The 19,943-nt window shown below is 34.9% G+C and overlaps 1 protein-coding gene across 3 annotated transcripts in view; it reads right to left on the bottom strand.

Annotated features, from left to right (window-relative positions):
• The window catches only part of PGR (progesterone receptor), a 37,209-nt gene continuing 17,266 nt past the window's right edge, over nucleotides 1-19,943 (bottom strand). For 2 of the 3 annotated variants that reach the window (XM_074816199.1, XM_074816201.1), the window contains exons 4-8: nucleotides 14,458-14,760; nucleotides 12,928-13,072; nucleotides 9,395-9,525; nucleotides 4,319-4,476; nucleotides 1-2,043 (exon numbers count right to left, since the gene is read on the bottom strand). In XM_074816199.1, coding sequence (XP_074672300.1) covers nucleotides 1,888-2,043; nucleotides 4,319-4,476; nucleotides 9,395-9,525; nucleotides 12,928-13,072; nucleotides 14,458-14,760 — 893 coding nt within the window. In that variant the 3' untranslated portion in view covers nucleotides 1-1,887. Of the gene's footprint in view, nucleotides 2,044-4,318; nucleotides 4,477-7,822; nucleotides 7,899-9,394; nucleotides 9,526-12,927; nucleotides 13,073-14,457; nucleotides 14,761-19,943 lie in introns of those variants that run through there. The other variant, XM_074816200.1, reaches the window with a different exon arrangement.

The raw sequence follows: 19,943 nt of genomic DNA, 5'->3' as shown, positions 1-19,943 counted from the left end.
TAGAAATAAAGAATTCTGTGTTATTTATTAAAACATAATTGCTTTAAGGATCACAGTTAAAAGTCAGACTGTATTGAATATGAAATAAATTGCTTGTCTCTAGGCAGTTAGAAATGACGAACCTAGTCAAATAACATAAAAGTCTGCTTTTACCATTTTATCCAGGGCCCCAACTTTGCATCAATTCTAGTGGGTTTTGTAATACTATGTGAGAATCTCAAAAATGTTTTTATCCCCAGTTGTATTGTAGCTTCTCTTGATTAGCTTTAGGAAATGATAAATAGTAAGGATTCCTTTAGATCTACCTTTAGTTGTCAGTTGTCCACATTTTTTTCAAGAATCAGGATGTAATTTTTATGAACGAGTAACATCATTTATACTTTTAATGAGGGGCACCCTGATTTAATCAGGGATACTGAATTTATGTCCAATGGGCCTTTGTTCACATGACACATATATGTCTATACAGACCAAGCACACACCATCAGCAGTATGCTATCACAGGATGGATGCATCCAACACATAATGGGGAAGAGCAAAAGCATATGGCCAGCAAGTAAGACTCACCATTTCCTACACTGTTAGAGAATCTAAGTATCATTTTCAGTGACTGGCAAAATTTGTTTTATTTTAATATGTTCTTCTTGGGCTTTATCTGTTTCTTTGTTTTTTTAATATACCAGTAATTTACTCCCTTAAATGCATGAGTTACTTCATATGCATATCAAAGGAACAAACATCACCACATTATAATTTTTCAGTCTTCTTGGATGTATAAAGCTAATTTAGTTCAATTCCTTTTTTACAGTTATCCCAAATATAATGTCATGCCTTTAAAATATAAAATATGTAGCTCCACTAAATAGTACTGAAATGAGCCTGTATCAAAATGTTTGCAGTCATATTTTCCACTTCTTTTTACATTTAATGTTGCTATAATTTGATGTTAATAGCTGTTTGAGTATTCAGCATTGGAATTCAAAACATTAAGATTATTAAGAGTTCTAGTCAGTGAAAACATCTCTATTTAAAGCTTCTGAAATACAGAATTTTAAAGTTGATGACTTTAAGAAAGTTAAGTGATTTAGCTTTAATAAGTGCTGAGCTTCTAAGGAAAATAACAAAAACTAAAGCTGAGTGGATTTGAACACACATTACTTCTGGTGTAATATACACTGAAATTTGGTGTAATATACACTGAAGCTTTCCCATTTTTGAAGGAGAGCTGCACTGAACGGTGCAGAAAACAGTAGGCTGAACTCAGTTTCAATGCAGTATGAGCACAGACAAGAATATGAATGTATGCTTTGTGCCTAGCACTTCAGTTACTCATGAAGGTATTGTAGTGATGTCTACTTAATTCTGGACAGCTGACTTCCTTTGAAAGGATAGTTCTGTGAGGCAGGTTAGTTAATAAAACGTGACATATCTGTGAGAAAACGTGGGCAATGTTTATTTTAATTCCTCCAAAATCTTGTATTACGCACATGCCCACATGTACCCATGCACACAATGTACTAAAGTAAAAAGTTTACATCATGTCATATCAGAAATTTGAGAGCATGTAATACGTAAGAAAAATGTGTAAGATAACTGTTCTTAGAAATCTGAAAACTCTATTCATTGTCATTCTTATGCATATCTAAAAAGCAACCTAGCCAAGTTTACAAAACATTTCTTACGACTGTTGTGATTTTTGCAGTTAAGGAATCAGGAACTCACAATATGTACATCAAGCTTAAATGGCTTGTGTATGTTACAAGTATAAAGCAGTAGGCAGGGTAAGTATGACAAATATAATTAAGTCCTGACATTGCAAAATCGTGACCAAAATAAACAAACAAAAAATGACCCAGAAATCATCTCTATGATAAGAGAAAAGCCATTTCACTTTTTGTGAAAGAGAAGAGGTTTCACCATCCCTGCCAGAATCTTGGGTAGCTGAGCAGCAATGACCTCTGACATCATCTCAGGGAATTCAACACTCAGTGCACGGGACTGTAGAAATGTGTTCAGACAGAAGAGATGGAGCTGTTTCACTAGCTGGATTTAATAAAATACAAACATGATAAATCAAGCTAACAGTAATGCAGCCAGATAAACATGCTGTCAATCACTTATCTCATACATTCATCAGCTGACATCGTTATATACCTTCCTCTGTCACTCCTTGAATCAATAATGTGGGTACTTGTCATTCCCTCAAAATATCCTCCCATGCCAAAGAGTCACAAATATAACTAAATGGTATGTCACATAAAAACAGTGTCTCACGAATATTATGAAGTGATATCCTCACTCATGACATGAACCATGAACAACTATTCAACCTTTCCTTTCATCATTCCATCCCCACTTTCCACACATCTCCATGCCTTGTTCACTGTATGTTATTGAAACACTGCTCTGCGGACAGCATTTACTATTTCCTTGTGAGCTTTTCCATTGGTCTGATGATGATCATGTCTGGGTATGCCACAAACATTAAGCTCCACAGGCACTCATCCCTTGAAAGCAACTGCTCAATATATGTGACTATTTCACCTTTTCTACCTTCTCTGAAACATTTTATAGAGGCTTTCCTTTAAGCCTTGTGACCTTTACGCTGTCAAATATCATACTACTTCTGCTACCCTAGGCTTTAACAATGCGCAGACTCTCCAGTGTGATTGTCTTTTCCTTGTATCTCCCATCACTTTATCAGCCTGAGCTGAAACAGGGACTTGAACTAAGAACTCTATGGACCAAATACTACCCTAACCATCACTCTGCAGGATATTTTGCAGCAAGTCTCACTCACTCTGTTCCACTAAGGCTATTTTATTTTGTTTAAGTATTTGAAATTAAAAGATTGACTGTACAGCCCAGTCAGTACTCAAGAGAGTTTTCTCTGGATCCTGTGACACTCAGATTGCAAATTATTACTACAGGTAAGGCAGGAAGACCTTTTATCCAGATCCAAACAGGTTTCTTGAGCACAGGGCTGCCGTGAGTAGTAAACTGGCCAGGACTTGTTTTTGCAAGTAAAAAGTAACTGACTGAACTCCAGGGAAAGGTTTAGCACTGACGGTCCCAAGTTAAGCTCCATACCCTCTCTTCAGAATTTTCTATTGTCTACCTTCACCTGTAAGGATGCTTTTCATACTTGTCTCATTCTCCTTTTGCTGGTATCTGAAACAATGTAATAGCTAAATGGCTAAATTTCTGTGGATGGCAGAAGTTGATGGGGAGGTTTGTGCACAGGATCAAAAGACTCCAGACCACCTGGTAAACCTAATAATTATCAATATTGTTACCCCTCTTAACTCCCATAAATGAGTTCTTAAAAGTTTTTTTTTTCTCCCATCAGAGGGAGGGGGAGGGACATTCCCATCAGTGGAATCAGTGGCAATGAGAGGTTTTAGATTAATAAGAGTTTATATCCAAGCAATTAAAATAAAATGCACATTTGCTAGGTGCAGAAGAATACAAACATGCAAAGACCCCATCCTTCCCTGAACTCCCTGAGATCTTGTCACAACCATCACTGAACTCAGGAACGCTCTTCCTAAACCACCTTAGTGCCACTCTCTCAACACTTACTAAAACTGTCAGGTATGGCCTCTGCTTTTAGCTTATTGCAGAGATATACAAGACCTTACAAAACAATATTCATGTGGGCAAAAATTTATACAAAATGTCATTCTTCAGTTTTAACAGATATTAAGACAATAGGATACAAGCTGGATTCTCAGACATGTGGAAAGGATTCAGCTGCATCTTTTAAGACACTTACGAATCTCTATGATATCACCACTAGAGTTCTCAATTACTCAATTCCCAAATATAGACAGATACTGAAAAAATGTCATAGAATATACACATAAAAGTACTTGAATTAAGGCTGCAAAACCAATCTTGGTTGTCTTTCTCTAATTCTTAGTGGCCTGACTTTGCAACTTGAATTGTCTATTCTTTGCATTATTTAAATATTTTCATGAGCAAGCACACACACGCACACACACATACACACCGTCCCTACCAAAAACCATAACTGTACTAGTTATGTTATAGAAATAATGAAACAAAATGATAGCATTCAAATGCACGTTTCTCAAATACTTAAATCTTGTATACCATATACATACTATATATTGATGCTGAATATATAGCTATCTATACACACAAATATACATGCTAAAGGAAAAATGTAAGGGTTTTTTCTTTTGTTGTTTAGAAACATTGACTGGCTACTTTCCATAACATTACTTTTAAGAATACTAGGTCCTTCTAGTTCCTTCTTACATAAAAAGCAAAACACATTAACAAGTAAACTTACATCATGCATGGAATCCATCAGTTTTGTAAGTTGATAGAACCGTTGCGAGTTGGCCACAACACCTTTCTGGCGTAAACCAATTGCCTTCACCAGTTCTCTAATGTAACTTGTTCTCATCTCATCAAATTGGCTTTGGCTTCTTAGACCTTCCAAAGGAACTAAAAAGAAAGTAACACTTGTGATGCAATTTATTCTGAAGGCATTGAGAAAATTTTAAAGTACAGGAAGAATCTCTAGTATTTCACGCCATGCAGTGCAACTCATTATTATAACCGGTTACTTCTTCCTGTTCCACCGTTACTCCAGAAACAGTGATACAATTAGCCCAAAGGATATACCAGCAACAATCAGTCAATTCTGCTAATCGCTGATGTCTGGAAATAGCCTTAAGCTTCAGCTACACACATCTGCTGAAAAGAAGAAGGCCAAAAGAACCACTCCTGTCCTTGAGGAAAGAGGCTCATGTTTACATTGCTGAGGGGCAGCCCTCTTCACAGCAGATTTATGTTAGAGATCTAGCTGGAGTGCTTCAAAATGGAGACAAGGAATGAACTAACAAGTTGTAGTGTAGACAGTAAAGCATGCAGGGCTCAGGCCTCCTGTTTGTACCTCTTTCAATTAACAGAATAGATGCAGTATCAGAGTCTGAAATATGAACAGCTTTTTAGAGAAATTAGCAAGGAGGAGCAAATGGTTGAACTCACTCTTCTCCTAACGGCCAGCCATGAGGACTAAAATGAGGACATGGAAAGAACATTGAGAAATGAACCTGTTAGTGACCACTAGTGATAAGACCGTTTTTGATCACTGTTGATGAGTGTTGGTAGCATTGTAAGGAAACAGGCATAAGCTCTAGACTCTGCTTTCCGTGACATGGCAGAGTATAATACACTTACGTTGTCAAAGGCAACTAAGAAATGAAAAACTTGAAGAAAGGAAATTCAAAAAAATATTCTCATCTAGGAATCAAATCTAAATCCTTGCTTCATTATAATAATCATACATTGAAACATGGTCTTGTTTTGAACATACTGTTTTTGAAAGAGCAGTTAAATTTCTTCCCCCTTCCTTTCTCTCTTGTCAATGACATTTCACACTGCAGCGTCACATTTAACATGTCGTACCCTGACAACAAGAACAAGGGGAAGGATTTACCTCACCAAACTTTACGCATTTTACAGTACAGGCATCAACACCTGGGCTAGTTACTAGCTTCCTGTAGTTTTAGTGCAAAAAATTGGTCAAGTCTTGGGCACAAGGCACGTTCACTGTTTTAGAAGTATCCTTAGAAAGAAATGAGTTATGCTGTAGCGATGCTTCTTCCTCTTCACAGACTCTAAAACTGTATCATGTGGACTAGCTGTTATAGTTAAATAAACTGCCTGCTGGTTATCTACATATCTAGTACATCTTCAATCTGGTATCAGACCATGACTAATATCAGGCCACAATGAATTTCATTTGAATGACTTTTTAAAAAATATTGAAGATTGGTTCATAATGACATTGACTTATTCAATACAGTAACACCTAACTTTCAGGTGATTTGTCACTTTCTGGAATTAAAACATAAATAAATGTGTACAATGCACTGTATTGTTAGATACCTAGGAACAGAATTCTTAAAAGAGAAGCCACCCAAAAAGGAGATGGCTGCACACGGGTCAGACCTAAACCCATTCCCTGAAAGAGAACTAGGTAGTAAACCCTGCACTGAGCGCAACACTGCTCTCCATTCAGAAATCATAAACCCTGTTCTGAAATCAGTTGCCTAAGTCATGTCTGGTTCCTCAAAAAAATGTAAGAGGAAAGGAGACACTTCAGGTAAAGATGTTAAAATTCCCTCACCTCAAGCCCAGAAAGATCTGACAAGGCGTAAGTTCCAATATCTATTCTATCAGAGTTAAGCAGAAGTCTCCTATTTTGTGGGAAACTGCCCAAGAGAGGAAATGATGTTTCCCAAGGTGGTCTCTTGCTCAGTGTCTCCTCAGACAACTGAATGTCTGGGGGAAGGAGGGAGACACACATAAAGAAAATAGCAAGTTTTCTTTAAAGACAAGTGTCTAAGCACTGAGCCGGGCTATGGAAGTCAAGGTCTGTCTCCTGACTAAAACAGAATTAAAACTAAAATAGAAATAGATAATAGAAATTGTGACTGCTTCCACAGAAAGTATGTTTATAACACCGTATCTACCCAGATTTTAGGGATGCTATGTTAGCTTTCTTCTGGCAGGTGCTGGAATGAAATGCTGGATGATGTGGGCTTTTAGTTTTCGACTCAGTATGGCCTCTCAAGCCCAGACAGACAAAGGAGGCATCTAAAAGTGTGCCTGTCACATCTACACAAGGGTCTGAACGGAAGGGACAAGTTCTGGTAGGTGGAGAATGCAATGTGCTTAGGACTAATACAGGCAGGAATACTCACAGTGAGGAAAAGTTATGTCATGGAAAAAGAATAGCTTAATTTTCAAAGCCTGGACAGTTCTGGGTATGTCTTAACAGCATATTTATAGACATCTCTGAAATCTTTTTCATATAAAGTGACATTCTGATTTAGGAATTTAGGGTTAGGTGGATGCTATCCTTGACTTACATCTCTAAACCAGAAATTAAGTCCTTACATTTCCTTGTGAATTAAGTTAAAAGATCTCTTACAATGTCTTACATACATAAATGCAACTTATTTAAACACAGGTAGCTCAAATGTTCCTTCCCCCTGAACATATCTAAAGAATGAGGATGCTATTATCCAGTGGCAAGAACTCAGCCAAAATCTTACGCAACAAGATTTTGCAGTTCCTCTAAATGAAAAGTCTGGAAAGTGTTAGAGCTAGAACTGAACTTGCTATATGTTTATTTTTCTCTTTTTTGGCACAGCTCTACTTGCTTAAATCAACATCTTTCTGAACTATTGATAGTATTGCTTCCTAGATGTATGTGGCCTCTGCAAGATGGAGCCCTATTTTAAAATTTTGGGGCACTACTACAACATAGCATATTATGTATAGTAAGTAAGGATCTGTAAAATTGAAACAATTGCAGAAAATAAAAATGTTGGGCTCCATTTTGCCAAGACTAATTCTACTTTCAAGACAGCTTTAAAACTGTCAGAATTACAGTATAAAGAAAATGGTCTAAGGCACAGCAAACTCAATGGAAAAACTGTAAGATCAAAAATAATGGGGGTTTCCATTCAGAAGTAGAAATGTATCAAGACTGACATTTAGTTATGTTACAAATTACTGTTTCTTCAAAATTATTTAAAAAATAAAAACCAGTTCATCTAAACAATAAATCAAGCAGAAGACAGAATGAGAGACTAAATTTCAGACTTGATTGACTGTTAGTATATGAAAGTTTGAAATGGTCGTACTTTCACATTTGAAGAGGATTAAGATGAATACCATGACTAAAATAAAAGTAGTCTTAAAAAACACTTTATAGCAACAATGAGGTTATATGGTTTTTTGAAAATAGTTTTGTGGAATTATATTTATACAGTACCAAACATTTACTAAATGTCTCAGCAACAACGGTTAGGTGTGCTCCTTTTCCCAAAGATCTGACAAATTGTTTTTTCCTACAAGACAATAAGTGCAGGACAGAATAAAAAGCAAAAATCATCAACACAGGTAGAAATACTTACTTTTTTTATATATATATATAAACATATCATCTTAAATATGAGTTTCTGAGCACAATGCACTTGATAAAGAATAGTAGCTTGATAAATAGTGTTAAATCGATGCACTCAATGAGAAGGACTGGACCACTGTGATGTTTTTTGGAATTTGATTTGAACTTTTGGGGACAAAAATGGATAGCTGGAATATCACAAATATATCTAAAATTCACTGAAATTTAAAACTTCCCTCTAAGGTTCAGATGATAGACAAAGGAGTTCTTCTGTGATGAAAGCAAAGTGGAAAACATTTAAAATAGGAAAACATTCTGATTCCAACAAAGCAACTGGAGTTGTATCAGAGAGGGATTTTTGTCCATGTTATTTTTATTGCTTTAGCAGAGTGCATAGTATTTTGCTATTATTTTAGTAATTTTTATGTTCATAAGAGTTAAATTTAATCTTCACTGCTTATGGTCTGCTGAGACCAAGGTTTTTTTAAGCATGAGTTTATGCAAATACCAGCCAAGTACAGCTTAAGACGGAATAAATTTTAGTTCCTTATCTCTTACTGAAACTTTGTACAACCAACAAGCAGGCTATGCAGGATTTGCACATCTCTCCTCTGACTCCGTAAGTGTGTAGGGAACCAAACATCAACATTCTTCCAATTGTATTTCTCAGAGGTGTTTATTCTCATTTCCAATAGCACCTGTACTATTTTAAAGCATTCTATTTGGGGATTCATAACTAACAATTATGGCCTCAGTAGATGTACATTTTAGTATTTTAGAAAAGATTTTGGAAGATAACTTTATCAACTACCACATTTTCCATTTAAAGTAGAATGCAGCTATATGCTGGATTCTTTAAAAGATGTGTATGATTAAAAGTGACCATGGGTTTTGTTCCAAAGAAGCAAACCAAAGAAAGATATTTCCATTTGTTTATATCTGTGCTAAACTTGACCTATTTATAGCTATAAAAAGTTGAATAAATGTTAGCATTGTTTGCTATTTCCACCTCCCTGATTCTTTTGAGTATGCTTTAAGTACTTGGCCAAGATAAAGCCCTCAGTCCTGACAATTTAATAAATACTTTTTAATGTATTTCTAATGCTTGTAAGGTTTTTTCAATCTGTCATTTAAGCTGAAGAGTTTCCAGACAGAAATACTTCACACTTGATTTGAAAATGTGTAATACAGTATAGCTATATATCAAAAGGGATACAAAATTTCTCCAGTGTCTTTATACAGAATAAAAACAACAATGAATCACAAATTATTTGTTCCTTATAATCACCAGAAAAAATATTTTTAGGCCTTGGAATACTAACATTCCTCCTAAAGAAGTTTCCATTTGTTAAGCCAGATAGTTTAGCAATTGTCAAGTTAAACAACATGGTTCAAAACTCTTTTACTAGTGATATGTTACAAAGAAATAAAAGAACCTACTTGTGTTGAGAAGTAACAGTGCTTTCATACATAGGAACTCTTCTTGGCTAACTTGAAGTCTGACAAATTCCTGTGGGAGTTGCCACATGGATAGACACAGGGAATAAAACGATGATTCTTTCATCCTCTGTCTTACACCCAGAAAAGGTAAAAGAAATTAAAAAAACCATGAAAATAAATAAAAGGAATGGCTCAAACAGTACTAACTGTTTGAAGGAACTGCCTTGTTAGCAGTTTAATTACCACATTACAGAAACTAAAGAAAGAGGTTATACACATAAACAGTTTTCTGACTTTCTTGTATGTACACTAGTTTTTTAATTGTAATGAATGTGCTTTTGGATGTTTAATCTGTTACTGCTGCCTAGAGAAAAGACCTTGGGAGACTATCAAAGCTGAATGCTATCATCAAAAATGAAGATCTCTTTATTAAGTAAAAACACCCTAATGATTAATGTGAAGTACTTCTTTTTCATTTAGAGATTGATAGATTTTCACATTCTCTGAAAAGACTTCAAAGCATAAAATTGAAGATAAACCTGAAAGTTTCTAGAAAACTTGTTCTTAGGTTTAGCAAAAATGTCTGCATCAAAATACTTTGTTGCAAGTCTAACATTGTACTGATAACAGCAATGATATTATTACTTTGTAACATTTTATGCCATGAAAGAAACAGTCACAAATGTTACACATTAATGTAATATATATAGTAATTTTGTATATTGTATATTTGTGTATATATATATGTGTATATATATATAATGTAATGTATATATATATATATACAAATATATACAAAAAGTTTTTAAAGCAATTTAGACATTAATGCAACCTTATCTAAACTCCTGCATAAGTAAATAGGACAAATCACTCAAGGAAATACATAAAACTGCTTCCTTTTTTGCAGCACTTCGATCTTACTTTTGAGATTTTGGTATACTGTGTATATTTTATTTCATATATTTATTGGCAAGGCAGTTTTCAACTGAAATGACTCCAACAATAGCCTTACAAGGTTTGTCATCTAGACTGAATTCATTGTATATTAACCTGAAGATCCAGTAACTTTGGCTAATTTTACAAGGTTGCATCCCAATCCACATAAATTAGGTACAACAATGACAACAAGATTAAATCTTGCCCCACTGCTCCCCACAAAGTTCAGATCAGCATTCCAACCTGACTGCAGATAGGGTACCCTCAACAATGAAAACAGAATATATTTTCCACAAATATTGTTATTTAAAGTGTTACTGTTATCTTAAATGAAAATTATTGCAGCTTTGTTCAACATCTGATATCTCACATCAGCTCTTAAATGACTTAAACACAGAAATTTAATCTTAGATCTGAACGGACTCATTACTTCTGTACCTACTTTAAATCTCCCTTCCTATTCCTTTCTGGTAGTCTCTATTCTTAATTATTATCCATGAAGAGTGATAGCAGCTTTCAGAGTATGCTTAAATGCTGTTCTTAGTTATGTTTTCAGAAACTGCAAAGTGTAAGTAACAGTAAATCCTGGTGGGGTTTTAATATTAATTCATGAAATCTCTGTCACACTAACACTCCTGACTTTCTCAGTCTGAAATTGATGCTACCAAACATGTCATTCCCAGGAAACACTACAACACAGCTTGCTAAATGACAGATAAGCTGTGAAATAATCTTGGGATTGTGGTTTCATGGTCATTTTGAAACAACTCAAGTGTGTGTTGCCCCTGTGGAAAGAATTTCCATTATCTCCTTCTACCTCTAGGTGTGCACTTCTGCTGTTCTGGCATTAGTGCCTGCACTCCCACGTGGTGAGTCAGATTAGGGATCACCTCCATCTGGTAATTAATGACTTTTTCTGGGGCATTTCTCAAGCATATAATTTCCTTATCTGTTTGACAGTGCAGCCAAATAGTGTTTGATTCAGTTTAAGTGAAACCATGGGGATGCACGACCCAGGCAGGGAGGCACATGGAATTAACTTTTCTGGCAGTGTGCAGCAGTTACCATTGCTTAAAGTGATCATGAAAGTACAGTCTTAGACATCATCGCAGACAAGGAAGTTGCTTACATTTTACTGATCTAAAAGCTAACATTTCCCAATAAATAGTTGCAGCTATGATTTAGTGTGCCAGTTACTTTTCATGTCTAACTCTTTGTTATGACCCTGATGAGATGTTTTATAACCAAGAGAAGGGTATGTTCTCAATCCACCTCTTTCTCAATGTAGATGGTCTTGAGCTGCAAATAAGAAGCTGTCTCTGACTCTGATTATAATCAGTGTTCATAAATCTCAACCCTATTCTGGAAGAAAGTACTTAAAATCTTCACAAGGTGGCAGCAGTGGTCCACACGCAGGGTAATACCCCAAGACATGCCATTACTGCCTTAAAGCCATCTCACTCTGCTTCTTCTGAATGTAATCATGAGATATATCACAGACTATGCTGGGACACAATACAGTCAGAAGTTCTCTCAGTCTCATCCCTTCAAAGTATTTCAATTTGTACAGCATAATTAATACACATGGGAGAGGAAAGAATTCATTACTCTATAATCTCAAAGTGATTTACAGTCACCTAGAAGAGAAAAGGTCAGGAGCTACAGGGCCTGCTCCACTGAGTATTTTCTATAAAGAACTTCACTGGTGAGAACTTGCATGTCCGTAGATGTTAAATTCAGGTGCCTAGATCTTCTGCAAATCCACCTCTTAATCCTTAAAAAGGTATGTCTTACAAGAAAACTTGTTTTAACTTTCACTCACTTCGTAGTAGTTCTTTTAGGATTATAAGAAAAAATAACTAAGAAAAATGTACTAAGGAAAAATAGAGAGAGTAAATTATGTTTTACAGTTCCTGGAAACCTCCCATGTATTATAACCAAAGTATCTAAAATCACAGCTTTGACAATATTAATTTGCTGAGCTGAAAAACTGACAAAGACTGAAATGAAGATTGTCTGAATTAATCAGCACAGTGAAGGAAAATCTAAGCCAACAATCCCCCCCCAGGCCAGAAAAGAGCAGTCTCACATATTTTATCTTTGATATCAAAATTCCTTCTGCTAAATTATTACAATTTTCTAACAAGAAATGTACTTTAGACAGCTAAGTTTTATCAGAAAGTGTCAAAACTGAGTATTTAGACTATATACAAACTATTTGCAAAAACCACCCAAACAATGACCAAAGAAAATCCCACATAGTTCCATTTATTAAACATTAACTCACATCTTATTCAGATGAATTCAGGTAAATCTTCTGACAGCATCATTTTTCTTTTTTTTTTACTTTTCTCTTAGATAATTAAAATATTATTTGAACTCCTTTTGTTTGGCCATGTCAACAGAATATTTGGGATTCCCACAAAACCCTTCCCAAAGTTACTGAACTTTAGTATGATCAGAGGACTTTCTTCCGCTGTTAATTTTGAAATGGAACAAGTAATGAATGAAAACTTGGCCTCAATGAAGTCACATTCTCACTGACAGAAGTAAATTCAAAATGTCATTCATATTACACAACAGCAGAGTCTACTTACTCATTTAGAATCAGATCTGGTGCAAAATATAACATCTGACCACTGACATGTTTGTATGATCTCCATCCCATTGCAAAAACCATTAGACTCATCCAGGAATACTGGATGAGGGTTATCTGATCATCAATATGTAAATTCCGAAATCCTGGAAATGAAATTAAAAGTTAAAATGCTTTACAATTCTCATTTAGACAACAGCTGAGTACATGTTCTGAGATTACAACTTTGAGCTATAAAGCGTAAAACACCTAGAAAGACAAGTGCTTTTGGGGATGTAGCTCTCAAAAGTTTGTGAAGTTTGTATAATAACTGGCTACCTCACTTTGATATAGTTAACCTCTTGTCTTTTTGTTCTGATCCAATATTTTGAAATGATCAAAATTAACTTTAGCAGTCAAAAGTGACTATTTCAGGGAATAGGAATGTATCTCATTTTCTTTTGGTAAAAGTATGACAGTTTGTAACATGATCACTGAAATCAATTCTTATTTAATATAGATAGCCTGGACTTCAGTGCTCTTAACAAGAGATACAGTGGTAATACAATATCCACATAAGAATATCTTTCTTGCCTTGAACTAAAAAGAAGTATATTCAGTTGTGTGTTTGTCTTTGATAAATTTCACTCCTTGATAACTTTAAGGATTGCTATGAATTATCTGAGTCAATCTAACAGCTTCCTGCCACTGAAACCAGGGGTCCTGTTCTTCATTACCCAGTCCTGTTGCTTCCTTGAAGCAAGCTCTGGCATTCATGCTACCCCCTCAGTGAATTGCTTCAGCTCATGAAGTCATCAGAAAACTACAGTGTGTAAAAAAAGATGGTTCGTTTTCCTCTCAGTTAATAAGATGAATCAGTTCAACCAAGAGGTCTGACAAGCGCAAGCTGCAATAGGGAAGAGCAGTGAGAGGGACTACCCTTTCCTGCAGCAGTGAAGTGTCAAATTGAGCTCACATGAAACCATATTTTCCAGGCTTTCTGCTCAATATATTGATTTTTATATATCCCAGGATCAGGCCCCTATGACCATACAGAACATGTACATACATAACACAGATTTTTTTGGAATCTAGTCTTGGATCTTCATAATCTCATTACTAGTCTACTTGTAAGATGCTTAGTCCTAACTGGTACTATTTATTCCAATTTTTCTCTGTTCCTTTCAAAAATTCATTTTAAAAAGACAAGAATAAAGAATATGCAGAAATAGAAAGATTTTTTTATACCAATAGAATGAATAATACAGTTGAAGGTGTTAGGGTGGAAAGGCTGCTATAATGATCACATACAGAATTCTCTGGGCTTCTGTTGTTTTTTGGAGTGAGTCTAAATATTTAGATGCATTCTTGCAAAAATGCCACCTATTAAAATGTATTTGATCAGATATATTATCTGATGAAGTGGAAGCTTAGTCATTCTAGAATTTGTTAAGAATTAACTAACAGGCAGACAATAATACTCTCTTTTGACTGCTCATCCTATGACATTTTTGCTAAACTAGAATTCACTACATATAAGAAGTGCTATTACCTGGTAACAATTTAGACCATTTGACTACACAAAGAAGTTGCCTCTCACAAAGATGATTTAGACTGGTCAGCAAGGAACTTGGTGTTTCAGGTTTTGTATTGTCATAACCAGCATAGACAACTTCTGGCTCAATGCCTCGTAAAACACTTATCATTGGGGGAACAAACTGTATTTCTTGATTCGGAGAAAAGGACAGCCTTTGGGTTAGAGATTGGCCTTCATCTTGAAGGGTTGCTGGCTGCTGGAGTGCGACATCTAATGTTCTCACAACCTTAATTTTGTTACACTTTTTAAATTTTCGACCTGAAAAAGAAAATTATTGAGCTGTTAAAAAGAATTAGAAGGAAATATTAGTATTTTCCAGTAGTGCTGGATTATACTCTTAAGATATACAAGGAAACTAGAACTGTCTTCAGAATAAGTTTTCTATTTTTTGATTATTTATATAATTAAGAAATAATAATGGAAAATTCTTAAGAGTTTCTCCCTCCACATCCTTCTCCCTTCACTAAGAGATGAACGGCACCCACCCATTAAAATTATTGCCATGAATTCTAGGTTACAGTAACCTCATAAAGTGTTTCCTGGTTCAGTTCCCACTGTTCTATCCTATGCCGACAGCTGAGCCAGCTGGCTGTACAATTCAGTTTCTATTCAATGTTAATTAAGGATACTGGGTTTTTTTTCTCTCTAATATTCAGAAACAAAAATGCTAGTAATTAATTACTACACACAGAAATTCCTTTCCTCCAGTTCCATGAAGGCGTTTCAGTCTCATGGCTAAACTCTGTTTTGTCAATCTGTAATGTAACATTTTTCTCCTGTTTACCAGAAAGAAAACAAAATTCAGGGGATGAGTGAAATGCCAACAAATACTGTAAAACCACATGTCAACACTTACAAAACTCTTCACTTTCTAATTTCTCTTTCTCAGTATTTGCAGTTCTTATTTCCATACTGCAGTGGTTTGAATAACACTAACTAAAAAAAAAATAAACAGCTGAACTGCCTTTCCAAAATAAGCACAGATACTACATCTGGTATGGCTATGGAAATATACAGAGCTCTAGGTAGCAACTCTTCAAATTTCTTTCATGAAAACAGTCTGGCAGTGCACCATAGAGACACAGAAAATCAAACCTTCAGGGGTTCAAAGACCCTCAGCAACATACAACCATATTACAAGTTTCAAAAAAAAGACAAATCCATGTAGAAGTGGCTGCATGGGACACATTTGCTTTAATTAGATTCTAAAAGGTGATGAAAACCGTGTTAGATCATTAGTTCTACGAAACAAGTCTGGCTTAGTGAAAAAAAGAATTAAAAATGCAATAAAGATACTGATACTTATGGTGTGATTTAGATGATGGTGGGACAGCAAGAGAGATGCAGGGTGATGGTAAAAAAAAAAAAAGGGTAAATCATTCTGCTAACAAAGAAAAATAAAAAGTTTACAAGTTCCAACCATAAAGAAAGTAATAAGGAAGAAGAAGGTTTTGCTCCAAAAAACACCCAGAAATCACATGGATATTTTTATTTGTTGAGGTGTTGCATGCTTTAACAATAGTAGAAAAAAAGATGCACCAAATATCACTGGATGAAAAGAAAATCCATGCCAATCAAACTGCTGAACCACTGAGAAACTGCATTATAAAATGGCAATATGCAAAAACCACTCTAAAAGTATAGGACGTGAAAGGTAACAGAAGCATAACAGTATGCATCTATTTGGTTGAATTAAAATTGAGTTTATAACATGCGTATCAAACTGCCTTTTGAAAAACAGTACTTTTATTTACAAATGAAAGATTAGACAAGGGAACTTATTACATCCTAAAGGAAGGAGACGAAGACTTCTCCATCTCTTACTGCTTTCTTTTTACTTCAGTTAAAAGTAGCACTGTGCTGTCAGAACGTAAACAGTGACCCATGTAATAAGTGTAGTAATGTATGTAATAAGTGAATGTAATAAGTGACCCTTAGGACACGAGAGTAGGGAAGCACACCTAAACTTCGGCACATGCTCTGAATCCATTCTCAGCTATTTATGGAAGGAATCAAGAGATGCTAGCATAGTCAGACTCATCTAGTACTTTCCTTCTTGCAAAGCCCCAGTCTTCCAAACTACACACTAAAACAGAAAGGTTCAACAAAAATGGCTTTACTTAGGAACATGTCTATTCCATTTTCTTCAGGTGCTCTCATATCATAGAAAATAGAAAATTTTATGAAAATCCACTGTCTCCATTTTGGAAGACCTAGGATGTACACTTCAGAGAATTAAACTGACCTTTTATAAACATGCATTAGTACACGAGTAGTATAACTTCAAGCAAGATTAATACATCAAATATGGAAAGATTTCTTATGTAATTTCTAAATATTCTATACAGAACAAATTATTTAAATTAATTAATCTTGATGTACACTGGCATAATGGGAGGCAGAATGAATCCTCTTGTTTTTTGAACCAGACAGGCATGAGCAGATGAACACTATCTAAAAAGACAAAATCTGCTTTTTAAAAATAATAATTTTGTGTTATCCCATCATAAATATGCATGTTTATGCAGTACACATACAAAAAAGTAAGTTGTACAGAAAAGTGCAAAACTTCAATTTAAATGAAAACAGTATTTAAAATCCAAAGGGACTATACTAAACAAAATTTCAGGAAACACACTTTATTGATAGTGTAAATATAAATGATTGGCTCTTCAGTAACACTCATCATCCAGTGAAGTCAGGGGTCATACTCCCACTAACTTCTGAGTTTAATTAGTGGAGTATCAAGTGCCCCAACAATCTTATGCTCATTTTATCACCTGTGGTAAGAATACAAACATTTCTGATTAGTGGCTCGTTAGTAAGGAACCAAACTTACACCTTATGTTACAGCTGAAGCAAAAAAAACCCCAAAAGAATAGACACTATTTTATGACTAGAGACCTAGGGCCAATTTCTATCATAACAAAGCTATACATAGTCCTAAACACGCTGGGAATTTCCCACTAACTATTGTTTAGGCATGAAGGAAAACAGAAGGAACAATGCGTCTGAGAGTTCATAAATCACGATTTCAGGTATTTTCTGAAATAATGACTTCAGATACTTTTACAGTCCAGAGAACAAGTAAAGAAAGAAACCAGAGTGCTTATCACATGGAAATGTTAGTAGTTAATAAGTACCCATGTTTCCAAGTGATTAAATGTATCAGGATTAATGTCACACTGGTTTGCAGAATTGCTTATGTGCTTATTTCTAATTATGTTGCTTAATAGCCATCAGTAAAAGCAACTTGTCAGGAGACCATGTCAAATGAATGCAAACTCTTAAGGACATAAGCAAAACAACAGACATGTGACAATAGCTTAGTTTTTCAATTGCTGTTTACAAAAATATCCAGATACATTCCTGCTGTAAGATAAACAGATGTCTCCACTTAGTCCTATAATGTGCAAAGAATGCTAATCCACTCTGGCAACTATTCATCTTAATACTAAAACCTGTCTGTGCATATTTACACAGCACACCTTTTCTTTGTAACGTTTTCATTAGTTTTAAGGTAGCCAACCACTCAAGCAGTTTCTTAGTACTCACAGTTCCCTTACCCTCGATTACTACAAATAGCACGTGTATAGTGTTTGTGTACTACATGTACCTAGAAAACAAATTAAAAAAAAAAAAATAATTAATCTCATCATCAAATATACTATGATTTTCTCCATAATAGATAATTCTGTATTTTAATATTAACTGGGTATAGAGAACAACACTGCCAATCAGACATTACTGATGGTAGACAGTTCATATTAAAATGGCTGAGTTTCTAGTAAAAGTCTAACATTCACCAGCCTTCTCCATACCCTGTAATCGGGTGAAAAATGTCAATAATTTATTCTTGACAGAACACTATGGCTCTGACTTTAAGGTCACTATGCTCTTGCGTTTTGTGTAGGAGAACAAGCTGTTAGGATTACACACCTTAGGAGGGTGTATACAAAATAAAAGAACAAAGCAGCAAAGCAGAAGTAATACATCTTGATTTTAATAAACCCTTTGATGATACCTCAGAAAATATTACCTGGGAAATTAATTCAAATTTGTCTGCATGTAATCACTGCAATGCAGACTGAAAGCTGACTGAAACAATGAAGAAAGCGATAATTTAGCAACACAGATGAACAAGGAATCTGTGATAGTCAGCCTGGAAATATTACAGATTCACGGACAGGAAATAAAAAAGCTGCGTATTTGTTTATTCCAGGACCTGACACAGCTACCTGCTATCCTATTAGGTAGAAGATAAGAAAGGGGGTAGATTAACGTGTCCAGATCATAAAACTCAAAGACAACTAAGGCTCCCATAGAGAGTGACAATTAAAGAATTATGAAATATATGCTTTCATTGATAGTTTCCTTCTATATATTAAGAAAGAAGAAACAGTCCATATAGAGAAATAGGTTGCTAAACCTATTTGTTGCTATTCTATAATTTACTTACAAATGATTACAATTTATTTTAGAACAATTCAGGTTCATTTTACAGCTTTGAAATTAGGGTTGAAAAATGGAACTGTTGTCAATGTAATACAATATTATTTTCTATCTATATGGTTGCCTCTCAGTAACATTCAGTGGAACACAAGTGTACTTCTCCCAGCAGTAAGTTTAATTTAATTAATGTCATAAGAATCTTTAGAATCTTATAGTTAATATCCTGTAAAATCTTAGAGTTTCTCACCTTGATTAAGCAATATTGGAGGTCTGCGTTTAGTAACGGAAGGCTAGCATTAAGAAACTAAGCAGGAGTAAAAGAACAAAAGTGTATCTACATAAGTTTTGAATGGCAGAAATCAGAAAATGCACAAAAAATCTTAAAGTGTATTAGGCTGTAAACACAAGAAAAGATTTAAAGTATTGACAATTCTGATTTGTTTAAAATACTCAAAGATATATCTAAGTATGTAATTTGTTCCATGAATTGGAAATTTGTTTATGGACACTTATGTCCTGGGAAATGTTACCTAAACTGGGTAGTACCCCACATATGAATCATACTGTGTTGATCAGCACGGAAGTTGCAGGTAGGAAATATTGGTCATGTGATATAATAAAGGCAATGTAAGAAATGGCAGAAGAGCAAAAGTAAGAAAGATGACAGTAATAGTAGAAAGCATTATGGTTAAACAGTCTATCTTGAGATTTTTTTCTGCTTTGAATTTTAAATCCTCATTTACAACTAATAGAATCTCACTCCAGTTTTCCTCATTTTTTTGGCCTACATTTGTTTTTTCTTCTCCTTTCAGTATTAAGCACTCCATTTCAACCTGCATAGAATAATTAGCTTCCTAATCCCCCCAGAACTGTTGATATCACTAAGAGCACCTGATATACTACGCTCAACCTGATGCAGCTGAGAAAAAAACTAGAGATGCCACAGTCCTTTTTTCCTTTTTTCCATTGCCCCACCGTTCTCTTCTACT

Source organism: Strix aluco, chromosome 2 (genome assembly GCF_031877795.1).
Source record: "Strix aluco isolate bStrAlu1 chromosome 2, bStrAlu1.hap1, whole genome shotgun sequence".
Taxonomy (NCBI): Eukaryota; Metazoa; Chordata; class Aves; order Strigiformes; family Strigidae; genus Strix; species Strix aluco.
The sequence above is the reverse complement of the archived record's forward strand: the minus strand, read 5'-3'. Positions and strand labels throughout refer to the sequence as shown.